The sequence below is a fragment of the Macrosteles quadrilineatus genome, unplaced genomic scaffold (assembly GCF_028750875.1).
Source record: "Macrosteles quadrilineatus isolate MER2022 unplaced genomic scaffold, UCM_ALF_1.0 Scaffold_3__2_contigs__length_128488019, whole genome shotgun sequence".
NCBI lineage: Eukaryota > Metazoa > Arthropoda > Insecta > Hemiptera > Cicadellidae > Macrosteles > Macrosteles quadrilineatus.
The window spans coordinates 109,401,661-109,427,706 of record NW_026542596.1 but is presented as its reverse complement, the minus strand read 5'-3'; the positions used below and the strand labels follow the sequence as shown (position 1 = coordinate 109,427,706).

At 34.9% G+C, this 26,046-nt stretch overlaps 2 protein-coding genes across 8 annotated transcripts in view; one reads left to right on the top strand and one right to left on the bottom strand.

The window, feature by feature from the left end:
- Window positions 1-12,921, top strand: part of LOC128988895 (polyamine-transporting ATPase 13A3-like) — a 39,249-nt gene extending 26,328 nt beyond the window's left edge. For 4 of the 5 annotated variants that reach the window (XM_054410660.1, XM_054410661.1, XM_054410657.1 and 1 more), the window contains exons 15-21: window positions 5,375-5,605; window positions 5,805-5,965; window positions 7,451-7,545; window positions 8,214-8,404; window positions 9,259-9,724; window positions 10,113-10,469; window positions 12,609-12,921. In XM_054410660.1, coding sequence (XP_054266635.1) covers window positions 5,375-5,605; window positions 5,805-5,965; window positions 7,451-7,545; window positions 8,214-8,404; window positions 9,259-9,724; window positions 10,113-10,469; window positions 12,609-12,645 — 1,538 coding nt within the window. In that variant the 3' untranslated portion in view covers window positions 12,646-12,921. The remainder of the gene's footprint in view (window positions 1-5,374; window positions 5,606-5,804; window positions 5,966-7,450; window positions 7,546-8,213; window positions 8,405-9,258; window positions 9,725-10,112; window positions 10,470-12,608) is intronic. The other variant, XM_054410658.1, reaches the window with a different exon arrangement.
- Window positions 12,922-13,123: 202 nt separating this feature from the next.
- LOC128988901 (protein Malvolio-like) lies at window positions 13,124-25,349 on the bottom strand. 3 transcript variants are annotated; one of them, XM_054410668.1, is made up of 11 exons: window positions 25,222-25,349; window positions 23,817-24,104; window positions 21,967-22,089; window positions 20,695-20,921; window positions 20,006-20,144; window positions 18,547-18,702; window positions 17,810-17,968; window positions 17,270-17,317; window positions 16,203-16,361; window positions 14,681-14,904; window positions 13,124-13,578 (listed from the first exon to the last, which is right to left on the bottom strand). In XM_054410668.1, exons 2-11 carry the CDS (start codon window positions 23,886-23,888, stop codon window positions 13,296-13,298), a joined length of 1,590 nt encoding a protein of 529 aa, XP_054266643.1. In that variant the 5' UTR covers window positions 23,889-24,104; window positions 25,222-25,349; the 3' UTR covers window positions 13,124-13,295. The 3 variants fall into 3 exon arrangements, with proteins under 3 accessions (XP_054266643.1, XP_054266644.1, XP_054266642.1); XM_054410669.1 differs by lacking the exon at window positions 25,222-25,349 and adding an exon at window positions 25,034-25,188; XM_054410667.1 differs by lacking the exon at window positions 25,222-25,349 and adding an exon at window positions 25,041-25,188.
- Window positions 25,350-26,046: the final 697 nt, after the last annotated feature.

Genomic DNA, 26,046 nt, shown 5'->3' with positions numbered 1-26,046 from the left:
TCTTGACGTACAAGAGAAAATAGAACTAATAATAAACGACACAGAACTGGATGAAGAAGTAAATTACAAGATGGACATTGAAGAAGTATTCATTAAGTTGAAGATTATGTTGAGGCAGTTGAAACCCATTTCACTTTCGAATACAACTCAAGAAATCAATGGTAATGCAAGCAACTCTACTGGCAATACAGCTTCAACATCCCATATTTCATTTGTACCTTTCAGTGAAGATGAATCTTTTGACAATTTTACAAAAAGACTTGAAGTATTTATGCACCTGAAACACATATCAGATGAAACTACAAAGACATTCACCCTACTTAATGCCCTACCTCCTACGTTACATCAAAAGCTCTACAACATTTGTGCACCTGAAACGCCACTTCAGAAAGATTATGATGACCTTTTAGCTTTATTGAAGCAATACTTGGATCCTCAACCAAGCGTTTGGGCACGGCAACATAATTTCATAGTACGAGAGCAAATGGTAGGTGAATCCGTTACAGATTTTACAGTTGAACTAAAGAAACTTGTTACTCCTTGTGAATTCAAATGTTCTTGTGGAAAATCTACAGCCGAAACTATGCTACGTTTACAGTTCATCAGGGGATTGCGAGACGCTGAGATAAGAACGAAACTACTACAAGTAGAATCAGACAAGACCTTCCAGGAAGTCATAAATACTGCTAAGATAATGGAACTATCTAAAACTGAAAATACGATGATTGCATCTTCACAATATAAAGCCAAAATCAATCAATTGATTTCAAAGCCTACTAATAAACAATTCAATACAAACAGTGAAATGAGAACTAAATGTACAGGACCCAACAACAGTTCATTCACATTCCAATCCCTTAAGGGAAAGTGTTACAGATGCGGTGACGAAAAACATAAAGCTAACAAATGTAAATTTACTGAACACTGGTGTAGAAAATGTGGAAAGATGGGTCACATCGCTCGAGTCTGTCTGAGCGAGAATTCCTTAACAAAATTTAAGAACTTGAGAAACACATGTCAAGCTGATGTCTTACTTGAAGAAGATGAATCTTATGAAATGAACTTAATAACTTCAAAAAACTCAGATAAGTTTAATTTGAAGGTGGACATTGAGGGAAATGAAATTACAATGGAACTAGATACTGGGGCCGCATTGAGCACCATATCTTACAAGGATTACATGAATCTAGGATTAAACAAATCCATTCACAAAACGAAAGTAGAACTTCGCACTTATACTGGGGAGGTTTTCGAGCCTGTTGGATATGTATTTGTGAAATGCACGTACAAAGATCACAATTTCATTGGTAAACTATACGTAATCAACAGGAAGGTCGATCCTATCTTTGGACGTGATTGGATAAGGGAAGTTAAACTAGATTGGGCTGACCTTAGGAGTATTACAAGTTCTCACACGCATGCAGATATCGATAGACTGATTGAGAATTACAAGGACGTATTTGATCAAAATATTGGTGTTATTCCCGAGGTAGAAGGACATATACAACTACTTGAAGATGCCAAGCCAGTTTACATGAAACCTCGTTTAGTGCCATATGCTTTAAGACCTAAAGTTGAAGAAGAACTGGACAGATTGGAAAAAATAGGAATCATCTCGAAGGTCGAACAAAGTGATTGGGGAACTCCAATCGTTCCAGTCGTGAAACCCAGTGGCAAGGTCAGAATCTGTGCAGATTTCAAAGTGACTTTAAATAAACAAATTAAGGACATCAAGTACCCTATTCCACGTATCGAGGACATTTTTGCAAAAATGAGTGGAGGTAAGTACTTTTGTACATTAGACATCAGTAACGCTTATTTACACATGGCAATGGACCAAGAAAGTGCTCTACTTCAAACAATCAGTACACATAAAGGACAGTATAAGGTAAATCGACTCATGTTCGGAATTAAGACTGCTCCGGCCCTATGGCAAGGGTTTATGGACAAAATACTTTCTGGAATTGATGGCGTTCAGTGTTTTTTTGACGATATTATTATTCAAGGTTCGACTGAGCCTGAGGCCCTAACAAGGCTAGAAAGTGTTTTGAAAGTCATCAGGAGACACAACCTCAAACTAAATAAAGACAAATGCAAGTTTTTTCAAACACAAATTGATTACCTTGGACATACTATAGATCAAAATGGTCTACACAAGAATAAGGACAAAGTGGAAGCAATCTTAAAATCACCAAACCCGTCAAATGTGTCAGAGCTACGAACATTCCTGGGCTTGACCAATTACTACCAGAAATTTATCCCCAACTTGAACACAATCTTGAATCCACTACACAATCTATTAAAGGCGCACACTAAGTTCGTTTGGACCAGAGAATGTGATAAATGTGTTGAAAAAGTTAAGGTTGAGATAGCTAGTGACCGGGTTCTTGCTCATTTTGATCCAAATGAAACCTTAGTGCTAGCCACAGACGCTTCTCCAGTCGGATTAGGAATTGTTCTTTCTCACCGCTACAAAGATGGTACTGAACGGCCAATTTCATTCGCTTCTCGATCTCTCACTGCAAGTGAAAAAAAGTACAGTCAGATAGACAAAGAGGCACTGGCGATTTACTGGGGATTGAAGAAGTTCTACCAGTATTGTTATGGCAGAAAGTTTGTCCTTGTAACAGATCATAAGCCACTTGTTTCAATCTTTGACCCATACAGAACCTTACCTACTATGACTGCCACACGTATTTTCAATTACGCTCACTTCCTCTCTGGCTTCGATTATACTATTGAATATAGGAACACCAAATCACATGGTAATGCAGACTACATGTCTCGCTTTCCTAATGAGCATCCACCGACAAATCAAATCGATCAACACGAAGCCTTTTACATTAATCAAATTGAATCAATGCCTGTAACACATGAAAATATTGCAAATGAAACATCAAACGACAATGACCTAAAACCTCTTTTGAAAGCACTTCAAGATGGTACTGATTTAGAACATATTGGCTTGAAGAATAATGAGTATTCACTTCATGATGGCTGCATTTTTCGTGGTTCCAGAGTAGTAATTCCTGAAAAACTGCAAGGAAAAGTACTCAATGAACTTCATTTAGGACACTTAGGAGTTGTGAAAATGAAAAATCTTGCAAGAAGTTTTTGTTACTGGAAACACATTGACCGTAACATAGAAGATCTAGCAAAGTCTTGTCGTCCATGCTGTTTGAAGCAGAATCTTCCTGAAAAAGTAGATGTCCATCCTTGGCTGGTTCCATCAGGACCTTGGCAACGAATACACATCGACTTTGCAGGTCCAATTTATGGGCAATACCTTTTTATTATCGTTGACGCCTATTCAAAGTGGGTTGAAGTCATACCAACCAAAACTACAACATCTAATTGGTGCATTCAACAGCTCAGGAAACTTTTCTCTACCTTTGGTTACCCGTTCACGTTAGTCTCTGACAATGGTCCTAACTTCACATCATCTATCTTCAACCAATTCCTACAAGCTTGTGGCGTCACACACAAATTCTCTGCCCCCTATCACCCTGCAACCAACGGACAAGCAGAGAGATTTGTTCAGACTGTAAAGAAACAGTTAATAGCAATGGAGAATGATGGAGGAGATTTGCACTTAAAAATAAATCACATCCTAATGTCACTAAGGAATGCCACAAATGCTACAGGGTCCTCGGCATATGAACTTATGTTTGGGAGACGAATAAGGACAAGGCTGGATCTTATGAAGAAACCCCAAGATCACACAGAAATGCCCGACGGATGTACAAAAATGAAAAGAGAGTTTCGGGTGCGGGACAGGGTTCAGGTGCGCAATTTCGGAAAAGACGGAAAGTGGAAATTTGGAAACATAAGAAGGAGAGAAGGATTGGTGCATTATCAAATCAAGATGGACGATGGGCAGGTTTGGAGAAGGCACATTAACCACATTCGGCCGTGTAAATTTGAGGGGGAGGATTAATAAGGATTTGTCAACAACATATGATTTCTTAACACATGGTTTATGTTATTGTTTTATAATGTTTATGTTTGTGTTTATATATTTTTCATTCAGTCAAAATGGTTGAATAAAATAGGTTGTACATTCTCTTGTATCATGTTTATTATATAATTTAAGGACTTGATAACTGATAAAACAAAGGAATTTTAATAAGGGTTCTTAATTTATTTAAAATATAAAAATGGTTTATTTTACCTTTTTGCGTCGAACGATCCGTGTGTAGTTAGTACAACTACAGCTGTTTCATACCACTAGGGTACATCATCAGGTTGTTGGCAGAACGTTAGATAAAACAGCATTCATTAATAGATGAACTTGTCGAAATAAATATGTCTATATACACATAATACACGAAAAACATTTAAAAAACACGAATTTAAGAACTTGGCCGAGTAACGAACACACGAGACAGGCGCCGATGGATGTTGCGTCATAACAACCTGATGATGTACCCTAGTGGTATGAAACAGCTGTAGTTGTACTAACTACACACGGATCGTTCGACGCAAAAAGGTAAAATAAACCATTTTTATATTGCAATTTACGATCCAGAGGCTAACCCATCATTAATTTATTTGATATTCCAAGTATGCTGTAAGCTTTTTAAGGTTCAAAAACAGACCCTGCTTTGCTCCTCTAATATTTTTTTCATTAATAAGGACTCACCCTTAATTCACATTCACTATTTAAAAAACCCCCACAAGTGTTAAAGTTAGAGTGCTCGCCTGGTAATATAATGATTGCTGGTTCAATCCTGAGAAAAGTCAAGTATTTTTATGGTTTGAAACTGGACTCGGCTATCCTTCATCAGACTTTTAGTGAATGGTCCTATCTAAATAAAGTTCTTGGTTACAAAAGCTATGCAATTTTTCTTTATTCACTGCACACACACTTGCACTGATACTCAGCTTAAAATATTTAGGTACAGTTGGATTTTTTAACTAGAAGCAGTTAAACTATCATTCACAATAATCTTCTTTGTCTGTTGTGTGATCATGTGATCAAACTTGTCAAATTTTGTATTCAGCAAATCGACCCTTAAATATTTATTTTTATAGGCACATTTGGGTATCAATTTAAAGCTCTTATATTGTAGATGTGCCTTTTGTGGGATTGGATGATATCTCGTAAAAGCCCTTTGTCCTATAGGCTTTAAAAATGTCAGAGTCTGTTCTATGATTATAACAGTTTGTTTGTTTTGACTTAACCTTAAAATTTGACAAGTCTGATCACAACAGACAAAGAAGTTCATTGTCAAAGTTGTCAACCGCTTCTAGCTAAAAAAAACCAACTATTCACATATTATCGCTGTCTTAGTAAAGTGATAAGTAATTAATCTCTATTATTTATCTCAGTGTTACCAATAGTTATTTCACACTTTTCCATTTTATATTTTAGTTCCTGAGGATTTTGAGAAGAAGCTAGAGGAATATACTGCAAAAGGTTGTCGGGTTTTGGGAATCGCTTACAAGAATGACTATTTATCTGTCGACCAACTGGTTCGAGAAGAGATTGAAAAAGATTTTACCTTTCTCGGACTAATTGTCTTTGAGAACAGACTGAAGCCGGGAACTGTTGGGGTCATTAAAACACTTCAAGCTGCGAATATACACACTGTAATGGTGACAGGTAAAACACTAGATTTGTTTCATGAAATTGAAAAAATGCATTCTTGTGTCTTCCTTTACAAAAAGTATCAATTCAATGGACCAAGATGCCGGGTTTCATTGGGCTATCCATTAATGATGCTTTCTTTAAAAAATATTTCATGTTACAGCATTGAAACTATGTTTACTCAAGTAACATCTTCTTTTCATTGCTGCAACAGGTGACAATCAACTAACTGCAGTAAGTGTAGCCAGAGAGTGTGGTATAGTAGCTGCGAATGAGGCGGTGTTCTTGGTCACCGTAATACCTCCGAGAGATGATAAACAAGCACAACTTCACTACAAACTTTGTAGAGAAGGGCTAGTGTCTCACATAATGCAAGTAAGTTTGAAAACAATTGCCAAATTGGTATATCTATCTAAAAGTAATTTTTATGGATTTTACCTATGTGTTTTGTAATTTGTTATTTGTTTTTAGCTTAATTTCTTAAAATTGAAATTTAGTATGTGTTTACGGCAGACCACGCAATATCAGATTTTTGTGAAGTGCCTTAAAAAAAATAAACAACCAGATACAAAAAAAAATTGATTGAAGTAAATAGGAAGGAGGATTATAGATAGAGTTAAGAGGGTTCCCTACCCCCATTGAAAAACGTCAGAAAACCGCTTCGCGCGGTATCATATAGCGATTCTAGTTTTGACATTTAAATTGTGAACCAAACACCATTTTGTACATAAAGAGTGGTTCTACTAAGTTTGCTTTTTAAAAAATGTCTATGCTTACGCAATCAAGGGCAACGACTTGTCAAAGTTAGTGAACTTTAACTGTAAAGTTCACTAACTTTGACAAGTCGTTGCCCTTGATTGCGTAAGCATAGACATTTTTTAAAAAGCAAACTTAGTAGAACCACTCTTTATGTACAAAATGGTGTTTGGTTCACAATTTAAATGTCAAAACTAGAATCGCTATATGATACCGCGCGAAGCGGTTTTCTGACGTTTATCAATGGGGGTAGGGAACCCTCTTAAGCTATTTCACCAGTTAGAGATCTTTAGATTCCAAGAGCTAATAGATACAAGACAAACCAGTGTTATACAGGTACAGTGTATACAACACAGATAGACAGACCTTTGAGTATGTATGACTCAGGTAAGCCAACCTAACTCTATTCATTCCCAAAAAACCTCAATCAGTTATATAGATTTTCTTTGAAATACATATTGAAAAAAATGTATGTATGCCTAAGATGGCTGGATAGTGAATATGTTATTTCTGGGATATATTTCTACATATATAAAGTTTTTACACGTATCAATTAAATACAAGAAAGATTGGCCTCTCTCTATATTGTAAGAACTTAACAAATAAAGGCTTCAGTTATCTGTGTTACTGTTTGAAAGATTGGTTGTAATCTGTATAAAATTGATCATACCAACATAAACTCAAGCTTCCCAAACCTTTATGTGTTATTGATTACACCACTGCCATAATTGTTTTAACTTAAATTAATGTTATATGTATTTCAATTCAATTCAATACATCTTTATTCTGTCACATGTAAATTGTTTACAAAGAATAGAGTCAGACCTAACCTAAATTATACACATTATTAATACATCCCACAGATGAGTTTTTAGCTCTTAGGATAATATATACAACATACGTTACACACATCACTCCAAGAAATCGTGGAAAAAATAAAATAAAATAACTACAACTGTGTCTTAAAAATTAATAAAAGCAATACTTAAAATAAGGATTATATACATACAGTAATAATATTTAGGTTGTACATCCCTATTCCCTATATCCCTATTCATTCACAATATTTGTACTAGATTGATTAAAACTTTTTCAAAAATTTAGACACCACCATTTGAAGATGAAATTGAATTTGAACTTGCATCCAATAAGAAACATGTAGAAACAGAATCTGAAATAACCAAAGGGCAAAGAAAAATGTGAGTATTTGGGTTATAAAGGGGTTGTACTGTAGGCCTAAATACAAAAATCAACCAAGATAAATAATAATATGCTCCCAGCTTGCAATACATGTCAGGTACAGCTTTTGAGCTTACAGCCTTTATTTAGTTTTGCTTCTATATCTATTGAAGGTTAAGTTGTGTTAATCATGATTACCTGCCTTTGGAATTTACTTCTGCTTTGGTGTCAAGGGGCTTAAAGCTGTTTCGGGGCTTAAAGGGATTACGTAAGTAATGTAATCTTAAATTAAAGGATTGACCGGGAGCACTAAAAAAACTGTATTTAAAGTATAGCCTTGGTTAGTGTGACCTACAACTACTGTGCTTGTGTACATTTTGTCTGAGTGTGTAAGTTAGTTAATTCGATTTAAAAGTATAACTAAAATGTTTAAAATTTTTGTATTGACTGCAGATTAAGTGCAAGAAAATGTATTTGCCTCAAGCTTTGCCATTTGCAATAAAGAATTTTTGTAATTTTCTAATCTGTTCAGAAATTAGTTGATTTATTTCAAGGAGAATTTCTTCAAAAAAGTTTCCAATAGATTCACTCGATATGAGGCTGTTGTTTGAAAAAGAATAAGAGCGTGTTTATTCAATGTACAAACAAATTTCAAATCTTGCGTACGAAGAAAATACTTATTTTGCAGCAGCCATGATGAGATCCTGTCAAAACCAGATGTGATATTTGCTTTAACTGGACCTACTTGGGACTCTATCCACACATACTGCCCAGATCAAGTACCTGCTATAGTCAAAAGATGTACTGTATTTGCTAGAATGACTCCAGATCAAAAGCAACAGCTAGTACTGTGTTTGCAATCCTTTGGTTATTATGTTGGTAAGTGAATTAAGTTTTATGTAAAGCTGTCTTAAATTTCCCAAAGAATTTTTTACAAAAAAAAATGGTGATAAGAAAGAATAGTAATGAATTTAAACAGGCATAAGTGAGTCTCTAGCACTTGTGTGCCTGATTTTGGCAACTTGTATGCATAATTTTATTGAGGATTAGCTTATGTGTATTATTTCATTAGTTTTATAGTATGTAACTTTGGGAGTGTTGCACAACGTCCAAATGTCACAACATCCAATGATCAGTGAGTCAGTGTTACGTCCAAAGTATAATTTTTTAGCTGTCTCGTGACGTCCAATAAAAACTGTTGCACTACGTCCAAATTGCATCCTATCCAAAAGCACAGTAACTACAAGAAACATTTGGACAAGCTTAGAATATCATAGGATTGGTCGTCATGTGAAAGCGCGCTTTATAATTTTAAAAACTTAGCAGTGGCACCACGTAAGCCACTGCCAGTTGCACGACGTCCAAAAGCACTGTGCTGTCGCACGACGTCCAGAGCTTCTGCATACAGAGCTAGGTTAGTTTGGCTAGGTTAGGTCAGTATGCACTACTTTCGGTAAAACAGTATTCACAGTTTAATCTATGCTACTGCCATTTTTTATGGTATCTAAAACGCTTTTAATGGAAAGTGGTCAAAACTCCTAAAATATTTGTGGGTATGCCAAGGATTGAACAGTGAACATGTCCCCTCTGTGGTAAACACTAGGCTGGAAACAGACCCCAACAAAATATTTTTCAAACCAAAGTTTGACATTAGAGGGTAACAAAAACAAAACGTAAAAGATTCCTCCGAAATGGAAAAAAGTGGGAAATGAGATACATGTTGGTTGTTGCAGGGATGTGTGGTGACGGAGCCAATGATTGTGGTGCTCTAAAGACAGCTCACACTGGTATATCACTCTCTGAGGCAGAATCTTCAGTGGCTTCACCGTTCACATCGAGGAAATCTACTGTCGACTGTGTCGTCAAGCTGATCCAAGAGGGAAGGGCAGCTTTGGTTACATCATTTTCCATATTCAAATTCATGGCTGGCTATAGCATTGCACAGTTTGTCTCTGTGATGATTCTCTACTCTGTGGATAGTAATCTGACCGACATACAGTATTTGTTTGTGGATCTGTTTATCATTTCCGTGTTTGCCTTTCTGCTCGGCCGTACGGAAGCTAACTACGGACCGTTGTCACCTCGAGCACCAGAGATGTCATTGTTGTCACCAGTTACTGTCTCTTCCCTCGTCGGGCAAGTGGTTATTGTCGTTGTCTTCCAGATCATTTGCTACTTTTCTCTCTTACAGCGTGACTGGTGAGTAATATGTATTGTAAAGCCTAAGAAATGCATTGATTGAATTAAAATAAAGTAATCTTTCATTTTAGTAAGAGTCACACTTAAGTGTACACATAGAAATAATCACATGGTCTACCCATGCGTGATCACATTTCTCACTGGCTGTGCAACTGGAAAGTCAAGTCTATTTACACAAAATTATTTTATTTCTATCCGAATCCAAATACTAATTTAAAAAAATGTTTGATTGGGTAAGGAAAAAAACTATTGGTGAATGGAACATTTTGATAGAAAATTTTATCTCTATATAACAACATTACATTTCTAAGAGTATACTTCGTCATTATCAACATTAGCACAGAAAAAAATTCAATCATGTCTTGACATATTTGCTATTTTATTTCAGGTTTGACCCATACAGTTCAACCAAATCTAAAAGCCCTGGTTGTTTTGAAAACTACGCTCTATTCTCCATATCGTCCATGCAGTATATCATTTTAGCTGTAGTTTTCTGCAAGGGAGCCCCTTATCGCATGCCTTTATCCAAGAACTGGAGTTTCTGGATGGTCTCTGTCTGTACAACATTCTTCATTTCCTATCTGATCCTCTGTCCAAATCAATGGCTACAGGAACAGTTTGAACTTGTTGTGCCCATGGATGTTAATTTTAGAATATTCTGCATTGTACTAAGCCTAATTAACTTTGCCTGTGCTGGGATCTACGAGTTTTATGTCTGTGATGTTCTATTATCCAGCAAATCAAGGTAACTCTTTTCACTAGTCTTTTTATTTGTTTTGCATGTGGATAGTTGAATTGAATGTTTGAGTTGATTGTACAGTACTCATAAATCAACACCGACTTAATGGGATCCCAAAACTTAGGATGACAAAAATAGTATTAAAATTATCTAAACGAGGTTAAGCTAAAGCAAGCCAACTTATGATAACTTACATGAGTGAAAATTTAAAAACGTTAGTTATAATAAAAATATGTGTTTCAATTGAACTAAACTGTTCAATTTACAATTATATTAAAGTTATTGTCACAACCAAACACACTATAATCCATAAGGCTGAATTGGTCGTGAAAAAACCCGCGATGGTCGTGAAACTTTGGTCGTGAAATTACGTGTTATTTGGCTCTGTTCTGGCGGTAGCCCTGCACCTCATGTTCGAGGATATTGTGGACTTCTAGGTTAATCTAGCAATTGAAATATCTAATAAACAAAAATTAACACCATGTCTACTTCATCGAATGACTACGTACGGTCATGGACACACCAAAATTACAAAAAACACAATCTTTTCTTTATTAATCTTGTAATTCCTCCTTTTGACTCGAAACGACCGGCCTACAATCCTGACGTACACCCCGAACTAGTCTCTAAAACCAACTGACTCCATCGACGCCAGGCTTGCCACTGTTGTGCTCCAAAGTTGAAAATTTTTCCCAAATGGTCGTGACGCCAAATCGAGGGACAGACTTATTTTGTCATGGTAGTCAGTTTGCAATGACAATAAAATTATAATATGCTCCTTTTATGTAAATTTAATAACCATTGATGACATAAAAATATGGCTTTATATATTTCGGCATGAATAATTAGTCTAAAAACAGCGTGAAAGTTTGAAAATGTACCCTAGGGACACGTCATGGTCGTAAATTTCGAGACTTTAAAAATACAAAAAAAATACCTAGAACATATTTAAAACCAAATAAATGTGTGTAACATGTTGCCCCCGTCCCAAAAAAATATTAAAACACATAATAATAAACTACAAATCCAGTATCTACGAAGTAAAAGGCCAGGGACATGAAAACGTACGTTTTTAAATTTTCACTCACATACATGTAATGTACTCTTCTACTGTCAGGGCTCAAATGAATGAATTAGTTTATAAACTATCTGACAGCAAAGTAACTATTTACTGAATGACAAAAAATCTGGTTTGTTTGATTTACTCTTAGGGCTTGCAGCTCTATCTTGTTTTCTTGAAAAATGTTACATACTGTATAACATATTCAACTAGGCCTACTTACCTTTCATATTTAACCTTTAAAAATGTCTTGATATTTTGAGGGTCAAATTAAAATAACCAAGTAGTGGTATGGCGATGATTACTAAATATTCTAGTTAATTTGTATAGTGTTATTTTCATGTTCCTTATTCTTTATACTGGGATATTTCATTCACTCCATGACCGTTCACTCCACCAAGTGATTTTTTGAAATTATTTGTCTGTTCGTTCACTCCACCATTCATTATTGTATGTACAATTAATTTATGTACAGTATGAAATAAAGACGATTTGATTTGATTTTGAATTTTACTGTACAGTGGATCGAATGCACGGTGGTTTGAACGATCAGTATTATTTAAATATGTAATAGTCGTGAACTGTGCGTTCACTACCTTTCACAATCTTTTACTCCACCAGCGATGGGTGTCGCCTTAACCAATCTGCAGGCTTGTGGCGCTTGTATATTGTCTTGATAGTTTTGTATAAAAGCTTTTGGACCCCTTGGCGACCTTTTAACCTCTAAGTATTAACAAAAAATAATATTTTAATGTTAATAATGGTCCTGTGCATTATTAATATTAAGATTAGTTAAAACCATTCAGCATTATTAATATACTTTATTAACAAAGCATATTTGATTTTATTTGATTGCCAAATCATTTTCAAATGAATATTGGGGTGAAATCAATTTTGCCCTCAGTTAAATTTGTACAAATGCAGTCAGGGATGAGATCCCTGTAGCAGAAAATCTTTTGGCTCCAGAACTTATCAGAACTTATTATGTGATTTTCAAAGTATCCGGTAGGTGTTGTGTTGTCTGCATTATCTGTTAGTCTATCTATTTATGGCTCTCATACAGTAAATCATCATTGATTTTTCAGATCAACTGAAGGAGTAAAGAAAGAGAAGGATGTCTAAAGAAAAAATATTGAAGAAAATGAAACACATTTCAAAAATTATAATTCAATGATGTGGTTCATAGAGCAAAGTCATGAATTGGAAATTGCTCTCACTCTATACTGCTCATTAGTTTAACAAATAATGAGTAAGTAATTTAATACATTCTGCTGACTAATATATCACCTTAGTTAGACAGTTGCTAAAACTTACTGTATGTAAAAATAACACAATAGAGAACGCATGTAAAGTAATCCGGGCAATGTACATTTACTAACAATAAATTGGTATACTTTCCTAGGCTTACCTTGTTTCTACCTTTTGAGATGTTTTGTTTATTTTGTAGTACTGGTACTGTATTCAAAAAGGTATTAAAAGGTAGTTAACTTGTAGAAACTATTAACATTTAGATTTGATCTCAATAACATTTAATATTAAGCAAAATATTCTAATATTTTATTAGTTTCAAATTATTTTTTCCATACTGGTAAAAAAGGTCGCTATATACAATACAATGTATTTCAAACATAGCAGATTGCTCTTAAAAAAGGGTATGATTAACTAAGAGATTTTGGAAGTAGTGCAAAATTACGGTAAATCTAAACCAAACACAATACAGAAAACAAAGTAATAAAATAATTGCTAAATAATATTACCTTGTCACTGAACATTCACCTTTTCTTCTGTAATTCTATCCAGCTATCGATATTTTTATTCCGCCAGTCGCTACCTTTCACAAACATCTTAGCAAAAGCGGGTTTTGACTCTGATAAGTTAGCGTACATGTGTAACACAAGATATCCGCACATAGCAAAGTACATGAGAGAATACGCAGCGAGAGCGTAGAGCAACCAGTAGTCTTGTAGCGCTGCTTGTAGAACGGAGGATATCACAAACATGACATTAATGGCAATCACCATCACAGAGACCAGTAGCATGAAAATTACATTCATTCTGTGGAAAAAATAAACAACTGAAGTCGATTTGACTTTATAAACAAAGTTTAACAATGTAAGTGTGGTGTGTCTCTGTGGTTTGTAACTTAGAAGGTGTTTAACTTTTAGCTCTTAATATTCAAGTGAAAAAAGGGATGGTAATGTGACGGGTGTTGAATGTCAGACTTTGACTATAAAGTGAATGATTGCCCTTTAAGAGCTTTAGTAGATGGGTTGGCTCGACTCTACAACACAGATAAAGCTGTTGCCTTGAGTTATGGAACTATATTACGGATTTGAACAACAGGACTAATGTTTTAAAATAAATATGGTGTATTATTTTTATTTTTAATATTTTTCCCCCCCTAGGATGCTAGGCGCGAGCCTGGGATTGTTTTTCACATTACTTCAGGCTAGACCTAGGGGTTGCGGCATTATCACTTAGATAAAATCCATTGGTGACTTGGCGGGGATCGAACCGTGACCTCAGGGACTGAAGTCCCGCGCTCTAACCACTACGCCAGCTCGCTCCCCTTTATTTTTTACATTAGCTTTACCTGTGCTTGCAACAGGGTATGATCCTAGGGTAAAAAACAATCTTAAAGCTACAGCATAAAACACATAGTATTAGCATTCTTTAATTAGTTATAGAATACACTTAACTATACAAAAAATAAACGTGGAACTTAGTGTCTATAACAAAAGAAATTAAATTTCTTACATTGCAATTTTCATGAGAAAACTGTAAACTTTGTTAAGTAATTTAATTAAACGTAAAATGTTTGCAGCTATTTAGTTATTATCAGGCAAGGATAACTAAGCATTTTACATCACTTAAGTAAACTGTTCCTTGCCCTTGAAGTTATATCTGATAAACTCATTAGCTTACAGACCATGAACAATCTACTGTTCTAACTAACCAGCCAATAACAATATTTGCAACTGTACAATTGATAATTGTACAACTAAAGTGAAAACAAAGAGAGATGCACATTTCAATGTTGTCAGACGATGTATGATATTTTTTTAAATTATTCTCATAAATATTTGACTAACTGGATTGGGAATTCTAAAATTCTGTAGATAATTATCACAAGGAAAACAAGTTGAACTGTTCTTACCGGCAATTAACGAACTCTCCCATCAGATGGGGGTTGCTGGTAAAGGCAACCAGAGGCAAAGTAGCGAAGGGGATCTGAATACTCATGACTGCGTTGAGCATGTCATTCAGTCCACTTAGGTCTGAGATGGAGTTGAAAAACGCTATGAAGAATGTCGGAACGATGGCGATGGATCTAGTGAAGAAAACTCTCTTCCATCTGCTCCACTTGAGATGCAGAAACCCCTAAACAATGAAACGTAACACAAGTTGTAAATTTTTATTCATTACAGTTGGTGTTAACTTTGTGTTTACATATGTCTCGATTATCTCCGCAGCAAAACAGTTAACTTTTCGTTTTCAAGAATTGTCACAGTCACGCAATCTGATTTTCACTTAAATCTATTTAAATAACATTAAGTTAAACGAGTACCTAGGTTTGCTGCTACAGTGAGGGTAATGAAATGGGGTTTTTAGTAAAATATTATTACTAAAAACCGTACCTTATTATAACATAAATAAATTTACATAGTTTCATCAAACTATGTTCATAAACAATCAAACTATAAGAGTTAACTTATTCTCCATAAGAATAACATAAACAATTTTAAATTTACAGTTTTTGAAATTTTCTCTGTAACCAATACTTATACTTATACTTTTCAATGAAATGGCAACCATACAAAGTAGGTATTTTAAGCCAAGTATGAATGGAGATGAGTGTAGGATGAGTGGTGCGAGTCTTGTTGGTGACTAATACCGACTTATTCCTTAGACACAGCTGTTAATTAATAACCCATACAGCTAATTGCAACTAAGGGACCTACAGTTTATCGTGAAATCCGAACCACATTTTTGCCTTGGAATTAACTAATTGGTCTAATTACAGGATAGTACGCAAATAGTTGTAGTACTCGCCCGTGCGGACGTTAATCCACACCAGGGAGCATCGACAGTACATTAAACATTTAGTACCCTTAAAGTTTATATATATGAATTTGAATGGAGGGTGTTTTTGGCCTCTGGGGACCTCGAAACGAAAAAGTAAATTGGTCCCGGGTCTAGGTCTCACCTAGACCATGAGACCTACGGTAATAGCTTATTCCCTTTATGGGAAATTTTCTAAAAAGTAAATCAGTCCCAGATCAGGTCTTACCATGAGATCTATGGTAATAGCTAATTCCCTATATGAGAAATTCACTACAGTGTAGAACCCCGGCTAACCAAAATAAAGGGGGGAGAGCCGTTTCGGATAACAAATATTTGGGTTAACCCATTAATGCTAAAAATAGCCTATGTATTACCACAGTGTGTACGAAAAATGAATGTAAAAAGATGTCTATATAACACAGTGTTTTATTTCAGCTACAAAGTACGATGGGTTACAAAATACTTTAAACTAAACCACTGATGTTACGAAAGCATATTCTATCCCTGTATTATTTTATGGAACTGTTACGGTTAACCCGGGTTCTACTTGAATAACAATCTTGATGTTTAGAGAAAAGAGAAACAAAAAATAGAAAAATACCTTTTGAGCTTACCTCCATTGCAAGTTGTCCTGCATAACATCCCGTCATTGTCGTCCCCTCCCCTGCAGCCAACACACCTATACCCCAGATATACATGGCTACCAGGCCGAACCTACAGCCTAGGAAGATCCCACTCTTGTATATGTCCAGCTCCACAATCTCTGTGTTGTTCTTGAACAAACCTTAAAGTTATGTAAAGAAATTTTTCTTCTGAAATGTTGATTGGATTAGACGAGATTTCTACAACACCAACACACCTCACGAGGGTATATTTTGTGGACAAGATAAATTAGAATGAGTGTTGAATGAATGAACTGCAGCTTTGTTACTTACTAAGCTCAGCTGGTTTCAGCTTCAAACCAACAAAAAGTCTCTCAATTTTCTTAGTACCGAACTGGCAACCTTACTACTCACTATTGATAGGAATGCGCTTCTCTCGCATACCTACCCAGCTGTAATAGATTTTATTGATTGCATTTTACTTCAAGTTGTTGTTTTTCCTTTTCCGTTTAAAACTAAGGTGATAATTTAACCTGATTCATCTATTGATCAATATTATCATTGTAAACACTTAAGTATTCTGAAATAATTCAAACAAAATTTGTTTGTAACAGTATTATTTTTCTAACAACTTAACTTGCAGGTAATCGGTTATTTTAATTAGATATTGTGGATACTTTCCATTCCTGGTTTGTAAAACACTAAATTTCACAATGTGTTCAGGAACTGGTATTGATTGCTCTAAATAAAACAGATCCTACAGTCATCAGACTGTGTGGTGCAGTGTTTTTGTTGTTGTTGTGTCTTTCTTCCTTTAACTGCTCTTAACATTTGTTGCCTCCAGATATTGTGTTTTTTCTGGTTTATGTACCATTTTTGTTCTAAGATCCAACCCAAGTGAAGACGGGAACAGATTCCAAGTTCTAAAATGTGTTGAACCATCCTTTTTTTTAACCTGTGATGAGAAATGTAGCCAGCCTACTTGATATAATTTAACGATATTCAGTTATAAAAATGTATAACCTACCAATAAGCTATTTTATTTTCTATGTTATATGTATATCTTTTGTTTTACTTACGGGGAAAATGTTATCATGTGGGACATCACTGTCCAAGCAAATCTTCATCTAAAGAAACATAAAATGGTCAATTTTATTTTCTAAAAATAAATGTACTACTAAAAATTAATTTAAACTAATAACAAAGGATTTCCATTATAAAAAAAATAAATAACTAATTGACTCATGATCCCTTTATTTTGGTTGGACAATAAATGGTATAAAATTATACGGTTTTTTCCAATAAAATACTAGAGTCTATAGGCTAAATAACCCTCTTCTTGATCTGTGGTTGTGAAGAGTCATCCTCAACACATACACTCACCTCAAGACACACATAAAACAATTTACTGTTAATATGATGACATTTACTTTTGAAGATGGCAAATATTCAAAACCTTAGTAATGTAGAGGATTATTTGTTGCATGGTATTCTACAACCTTTAGGTTAGAAATCATTGGTTAGCCAAGCAAAAACAGGAACACTTGACAGTACTATATTTTAGCTTTTTTTACATGAAAACAAAAAGAAATAATGATTCTGTACACATCTCAACTCACCACATCCGCATTGGTGTGTTCGTAGAGTTCGCTGGCGAACACCGATACAATCAATGCGTTGATAGTGAAGGAGACAGTCAAGCCCATGAACGACTCAAAGAAGAAGTACTTGTTGGCCTCTCTAACTTTATTGGCTTTGGACCGATCCACTTGTCTGGACTAAAAAATAATAGATTAACCTAATAAGATTAACCTAATGTGGTAATGAATAGGTTAATGAAAAAGTTGAGGTCACAAGCAGTTAAATAAATCTTGCTTAATCTTCTGTGATAATTTTCTCCATTAAAAACAGAATTGCAAGGGTTTGTTTCAAGTCAGTTTTGAGGAAAACCGTGGTAGTTTTTAAGGAAACGAAACCCCTCCACAGAAACTACTTATTGTAAAGATCTTTACACATGTCAAACATATTGTATTGTGTAAACAAAACTTTAAAAATATATCTGGAACACTTGTGACCATCCTGGAGTATCGAGATGGGTTTCTGCTGAAGTTAACAGATAATAATAAGACAAAACAAAATTGCAAAACTGTATTTGGCTTTAGATTTTAGACATAGCCTAAAAATTTAGCTTCAGTAATTATGTAAATCTAACTTAATGTATATTTGCCTGTAAAATGTTTCTTTTGTGAAATAAATTCTAATTTAAATTGAATTTAAAAAATAAGTTATTTGGAGTTTTGTTTATTGAATTAAGTAGAGAGACTACATGAAAGAAAATAGTCATGATCATTTTTACCTTGACCAGGCCAGAGTGCAGATACAAGTTATGAGGCATTATTGTGGAACCAATGATACCGATGGCCTGTAGCAATACAGAACTATCACAGTTCTCACACCATGGTACCACGAGACCCTTCAACATCTCCGCGCCACTAGGTCGAGCCACCACAAACTGTCAACACAACAAATAAAATAAAAGCAGTAGTAACACATAACTGCCACAGTTCTCACACCACCGGACCCTTAAACATCTTCACACCACTAGGTCGAGCCACCACAAACTGTCAACACAACAAATAAAATAAAAGCAGTAGTAACACATAACTGCCACAGTTCTCACACCACCAGACCCTTAAACATCTTCACACCACTAGGTCGAGCCACCACAAACTGTCAACACAACAAATAAAATAAAAGCAGTAGTAACACATAACTGCCACAGTTCTCACACCACCAGACCCTTAAACATCTTCACACCACTAGGTCGAGCCACCACAAACTGTCAACACAACAAATAAAATAAAAGCAGTAGTAACACATAACTGCCACAGTTCTCACACCACCAGACCTTTTAACATCTTCACACCACTAGGTCGAGCCACCACAAACTGTCAACAAACAAAATAAAAGCAGTTGTAACACATAACTGCCACAGTTATCACACCATTAGACCCTTTAACATCTTCACACCACTAGGTCGAGCCACCACAAACTGTCAACAAACAAAATAAAAGCAGTTGTAACACATAACTGCCACAGTTATCACACCACCAAACCCTTTAACATCTTCACACCACTAGGTTGAGCCACCACAAACTGTCAACAAACAAAATAAAAGCAGTTGTAACACATAACTGCCACAGTTATCACACCATTAGACCCTTTAACATCTTCACACCACTAGGTCGAGCCACCACAAACTGTCAACAAACAAAATAAAAGCAGTTGTAACACATAACTGCCACAGTTATCACACCGCCAGACTCTTTAACATCTACAGACCACTAGGTCGAGCCACCACAAACTGTCAACAAACAAAATAAAAGCAGTTGTAACACATAACTGCCACAGTTATCACACCACCGGACCCTTTAACATCTTCACACCACTAGGTCAAGCCACCACAAACTGTCAACAAACAAAATAAAAGCAGTTGTAACACATAACTGCCACAGTTATCACACCGCCAGACTCTTTAACATCTACAGACCACTAGGTCGAGCCACCACAAACTAACTACAATCATGTAATACAATTTATTCCTTAACTTTTTCCACTTATTACTTTCCAGGCACTAAAAATGTGCTTGAATTCTAGTTACTTTTTATTTTGTGATTCCTTGGAATAAATTATTATCTTAAATGATTTCTACTTAATTTTTTTATATCAAGAACATAATTTGAACCGTAAAATTATTACTTGATAAATAGTAAGAAAATTATAATAATTTATGATTAAAATAACTAAGTACCTACCTCATATCCAAAAGTGAAGACCATTACGGCTACTAACATCGCAAAAAATAGCTCCAGTCTTCGAAGTCCGTATCTGTCGAGCAGCAGAAACATGAAGGTGTCCACTACTGTGATTACTACTCCAACCCAGAGTGGGATTCTGGAACAGATATCACTCAGTAATTATTTACCTATTTTGCCTGAAGGTCTTGTAGTTTGAACTAATACTACTCGATGCGCATTTTGCCGCTCAGTGCGGCATCTGCATAGAGTACTTATTCTACTTATTCATGACAAATAAATGGGGAAATGGGAGGTTTTGCACACAGTTCTACACGTAAAAACTAGCTGTAGAAGTCACCCAACGGCTTTTAGGAGGATACAGTATGTTTTGAAATTCATTAATGCAATCACCATAGTTTAATGTTTTTAATGTCTGTTTGTTCATGACAAACAACAAGTGAAATGGGAGTTTATGGACAATTGGGTACTGTTTTAGGTGTTAAAAATGGCTTTAAAAAGTCACCAAACTGCTTTGAAAATTCAAAATTTTCCCGGGGGAGGACCCCCCTGTGTTATTGGGGGGTGTGGGGCACCCCCCAAGCTCCCCAGTAGCCTCCCCCCTTGACAAGGTCCTAGAACCGCCACTGTCTGTCTCTACACATTGTTTCAAACATACAGCTTAAAACACCCAAAGTATTGGTGCTCACAGTTTGTTGGAGAGCAGATAGAGTGCGATGGCTGTTCCGATGACTTCTTGCATGTCGGAGCCGATGATGGCCACTTCTATCATCAGCCAGAGGAAGAGACGAGGCAGTGTCGGGTACTGGAGGTGACACATCTCTGCCAGATGTCTGCCAGTCACCACTCCTAGCCTTAGAGACAGGCGCTGCATCATCAGACCAAGCACCGTGGATCCCAGGAGAACCCATAAGATCTACGGAACAAACATTTGTATCATAGCTGAACGCTGAGGTATTAACCGTGTGTATTCTGTAATGGTCTAATGTCTTGTTTTGAGAAGTTTTTAGTTTCAAAATATTCTAAGGACATGAGAAATTTACTAATGAAATAATGAAAAGTTTCACCAATTAAAACCTTAAGAAGTGTTAAGCCGTTAAAGTCCATCCACGTTTTGTGCTGTGCAGACAGGCCAACTCAAGAAAAAGCAATAATTCATATACTTTATTGCTAGAATCAAACATTACTCAACATAATACAATTTCTTTTGTAAATGTCAATCGGTGTTGAAGTATAAAAAGTCAAGCGTTCATCATGTAGGTAAAAATACCTCCGCCATAACAAACCTGCAGACTAAGCGAATTTCCATTTGCCTGAATTGATTTTAAATTAAATCTATTTAAATAGAATAAGGTTTAACGAGTACCTAGATTTGCTGCTACAGGGAGGCTAAAAGTGTCTTTTTAGTAAAATATTAGTAGCTTAGTAAATGAATTTGCCAAGTTTGATCAAAATATTTCCATAAACAAGCAAACTACAACATTTTACAATATTCTCCATAACGAATTGTGTTTTTGGCCTCTAGGGACATCTAAATGAAAAAGTATATCGGTCCCGGTTCCAGGCCTTACGTGCCACCTACAGTTTAATAGCTATACTTCCCTATACTTTTTTTTTAGTTTGTACTTTTCTTTGAAATGGCGACCATACGAAGTAGGTACTTTAAGCCAAGTATGAATGGAGATGAGTGTATGATGAGTGGCGCGATCTTGTAGTCTTGTTGGGAAATTCGCTAAAAATATACTGTGGTACTAGAAGTAAATCATTTAAATAGTTATTTGTGTAACTATAGTGGGCGAAGTGGTAGTTTGCACTCGCATTACACGTTCTATTTTTCCTACAGTTATAAACCATATAAATAATCAATTTTTGAACATATTTTTAAGTTAGGTTAAATCCAAACATTGAACGAAATGGGAAGCTGATCGTAGTGTAAGTGTTGCCTCATAACTGACAATAACCTTGTATTTGGTAACAACTCCAGCCTGTAGATCAGCTTCTATGTTGCCAGGGTCCAAGTACGCCACACACAGTAGAAACCCAGGTCCCGTGAATGCCCATAGCTTACGGAACGAGAAATCATCCTGTAAACAATTGCAGAGGGTGGAAAGCTTACAACAACTGAGTCAGTGTTTTTTTATATTCAATTTGATAAGAAAAATTAACGAGGAAACACCAGTTTATTTTTTATTATTGTTTTGTTTGGGTTCGCACCAATGTGGGTAAGTGTAGCTATTGCTATTAGTAATTGAATTGGGTATAAGCAAATTAAAAAAATTATGCTACTTTTAAGCCTCAAAACAAAGGCTTGAAATCAATATAATAAATAAAACCACATCATTCTAGTAAGAATGCTTGACCAATTTTCTGTTCATAAACTACACACAATAGGTGTGTATCAAAGAAAGAAATATCTCGTATCCGTATGATATTAAAATGTAATTTTCAAAATAACCATGCCAACATGTCATACACACAACAAAGATTGTGTTCGAAGAGTCCTTGGAGCATAGACGTTCTAACAACAATTAAAAAAAACTACAAAGAAAATTTCTAATCTCACAGAATACTAGATATTTACATCAAAATCACACTGATGTTTGAACAAATATTTTTAGATGGTAAATAACTCTTCAGCGGCTGTTTGAAATTATCCAAGATGGCTGCTAGCCTCCAAGGACTCAACAGGTCGTATTACAAACACAATACCTAAAAACTACAAGTTAAGGAAAATGCAGTCCTTCCATGAGACCAAGCTGGATCATTTCTGGCCATAACAACAACATAGCCACTAAATGTGAATATCAGCCTAATGATGTTTACAAAATTGTTGGTTTTAAATCCATAACATTGTTTGTAGTCATTCCTGCTGTCACGGTTTTCATTTAGCTGTAAGCTGTAAGTTTCTTATGATAGAAATATGTTGACGCCACAATAAAAGGTATACAGTGAGTCAGTGAGATTAATTATCGATTGGAACTCTTAAACTACTTATGGTGATCACATTGTTTACTGAATATGATACCAATTGGTTGTATGACATAGCATTGTTATTTTTAAATAAAACTTGCATTTTAATAATATACAAGATAGTTATTTCTTGATACCTCTAGCCCAGATACCCTGTATTTACAGTACCATATTTTTATTTTATATTTAAAATAATACCTCTCTAGAGCAAGAACTGCTGCCTATAAGATAAAGTTCAAAACCAAGTCACTCATTGAAATACAACATTTTCAGTTAAAGGAATAGGCCTCTAAGTAAAAAGCAGTAGGCATAGCCTAGGGAAAACATTTTTTTCTTAATTAATTTATTCAACCACAGAATAACCACTAACTAAAATATTCAGAAAAATTTCACATTTTTTTTACTGAAACTCCAAATAATATGTATGCCTATACTCACCTATAAGATGCATCTACAAAACCTAAAGAATACATTTCAAAGCTAATTAATTAATTCAAATTATTTTGCATTTTTCATTCATAAAAATAAATGTGTTCCAAAATAAAAATTTCTTTATAAACGACAATTTAAATTTCCCTTACCTATTTTGGTAGCTTTAAAACATAGAACCAATATTAAGCTATCCTCTTATAAAACTAGATACCGTGGTTAAAAATGTGTACTAACCAAATTCATAAAATAGTAAAAATTAATTGAAATATAAAATATACCTTAATCTTTTCCAAACTAAAAATAATACTTATTTAGCTGCAAGAACCCTACATCTGTGGTTGTCCATTCTACTAGACTGTTTATAGGCTACATATAGTCAAATCTAAGTCAAGCATTGAAATATACTTACATTTTCAGTCTCGGGTATCTGAATCTTTGGAGTATCATTGTCGCAGTCATATTCATCTTGTTCGCTTGACATGTTGACTTACCGACACAGGTTACTTGACCCTCCTCACGTAGACCCACTCCAATCCTGAGTACCAACTCCAGATCACATTCGTAAGGTCCTCATCATTCTCAGATAATGTGTTATCAATCGTTTATCTTTGGGGAAGAAGCCATTCAGATTGCAGTTCACAACTTAAGCTTATCAGCAAATCTATCAAGTTGATATCTCACTGCAAGCAATCTGGAGCTGGAAATGCATTAAGTTTTGTGTAATCTTGTAGAATGTTTGGATATAAGATGTGCGTATTGTTGTAGAATACTTGAATGTGATGAGTTGTGTGCAATGTAGATTGCCTGAACGTGAGTTGTGTGTGACGCTGTCAAACTATAAAATAAAAGCTGCTTTTAAATCGATAAGTTGAAATTCTGTCAACAAATAATTCTTGAATGATTATCTCAATGTGTATTACATTTCAGAATGTAGACTAGATACTTGTCAAATACCAAAATGGAAGTAAAATTAGATTTTCACATTTCTGATCCTTCAAATGATCCATGTTTCCATTATTGTCAAGTTTGGATGAAGAGTATGTTGTTATAAAGTGGGCTTGTTTGTGAAAAGTACAATAGATTAATGACAGCTCAACATGAATGAATTGAATTATCTTTCACAGATTATTATGTAAGGTTTTTTTAATTCATTTAACAGCCTTTTACTGTGCTAAAAGTCAGCTTTAGATAGTAAAAAAATATTAAATACTAATGGTGTAATGACGCTCATAAAATAAGATTATAATTACAGTAATATTAATAATGAAAAAATCAGTAGTTATTGATTACTGATTAGGTGGGTCAATTGACTAGTTATCAAACATAATAATAAATAAGTTAAATCGTCCTAAATTTAACAATTTGATATAATTTTAACTTTCTAAGAATTATTTTGTCCCTACTTGAAATTTACTAAACAGAACATCAACCGTACATAATTGTTGCTATAATTTATTCAACTCATGTAAACAAACTAATTAAATCTACATTTAACTTTTACTATTATTCATTGGAGTTGATATATAACTAACAATAAAAATAGCACAATTAATTATACTTTATAAAATAAGAGCTGCCCCGATAATGGTCTGTGGAGAGTAAGAAAATAATATTGTATAGACATACTTTTTACCTTTCATTTTAGTTAACTTTCCTCCAACACAGCCCTGCTTGACTCAGACTGTACTTTACACAAGCAAGCAATGATACAAACTCTGCACATACCGTAACCTTGAAATACTCCCACTGTTGTCTACAACTATGGTTAACCATAATTAACACTAGATACATGCAATCATGTCTTATGTCACTACCTTTTCCCAGGAACCACAAATTACTTAATGTCTTGTGGTCATCATGTTTAGCTTGCAATTTATGCTGTGCCCTGTATAAAAATTGGTTGTAATAAAAATTTAATTATTTCCAAAAAAATTTAGAGGTTAAAAAATTCTATGGTGTTGGATGATTTGGGAATGTTTATGTTGTGTACCGGTACCATATGATTGTTGTAACTTACTGCCAGACTTATAGCAATAAACTATTAATTTGAAAATTTTAAGGGGATGTTTTTAATAGTTTTTGGACTACTTTTATGCTTAAAACAAAAAAAGTGTTTATCAGATAACAAAGAAAACTAATTTTGTAATTAGATCAGACTAATATTAACAGTAAATGTTAACTAAGTAAGAAAGGAAATAATTTTTTTAGTGTTTCACTTTACATCATGTTTTGTTGGTAAACCAATACAAATGCTTGGTTGATAGAAATAATTAATTAGAAATAAATGTTGAAAAAGTAAAAATTTATTTGATTTTGGGAACACAACCAGTGGCGGATCTAGAACAGTCACAAGGGGGGGGGGGTCACAGGGAGTCTGGGGGGTACGGGGGTACCCCCCTTAAAGATTTGTGTAAACTAAGTCTCCAAAATGGCAGTTTTATACAATTTCTTTGTATAAAGTTAGTGTTACAAATTATTTTACGCAATGTGTATGCACTACTGTACAGTATTACATGCAGTAAAAAAATATGTATATGTATGCCCGAGGGGGGGGCGATCGCCCCCTTCGCCCCCCCCTCTGGATCCGCCATTGAACACAACTGTAAAAGAAAACTCATATGGTGGGTTTGTTTTTAAAA

What these genes read in the sequence shown, in the direction of transcription:
- LOC128988901 (XM_054410668.1), bottom strand. Translation starts at nt 23,888, where the DNA reads ATGTCAAGCGAACAAGATGAATATGACTGCGACAATGATACTCCAAAG. An exon ending in TGCACTCTGGCCTGGTCAAG is followed by an intron (nt 17,969 to 18,546) that starts GTAAAAATGATC and finishes ATTATTTTTTAG; the next exon opens with TCCAGACAAGTGGATCGGTC. An exon ending in CACATGATAACATTTTCCCC is followed by an intron (nt 16,362 to 17,269) that starts GTAAGTAAAACA and finishes GGTTTGTTCAAG; the next exon opens with AACAACACAGAGATTGTGGA.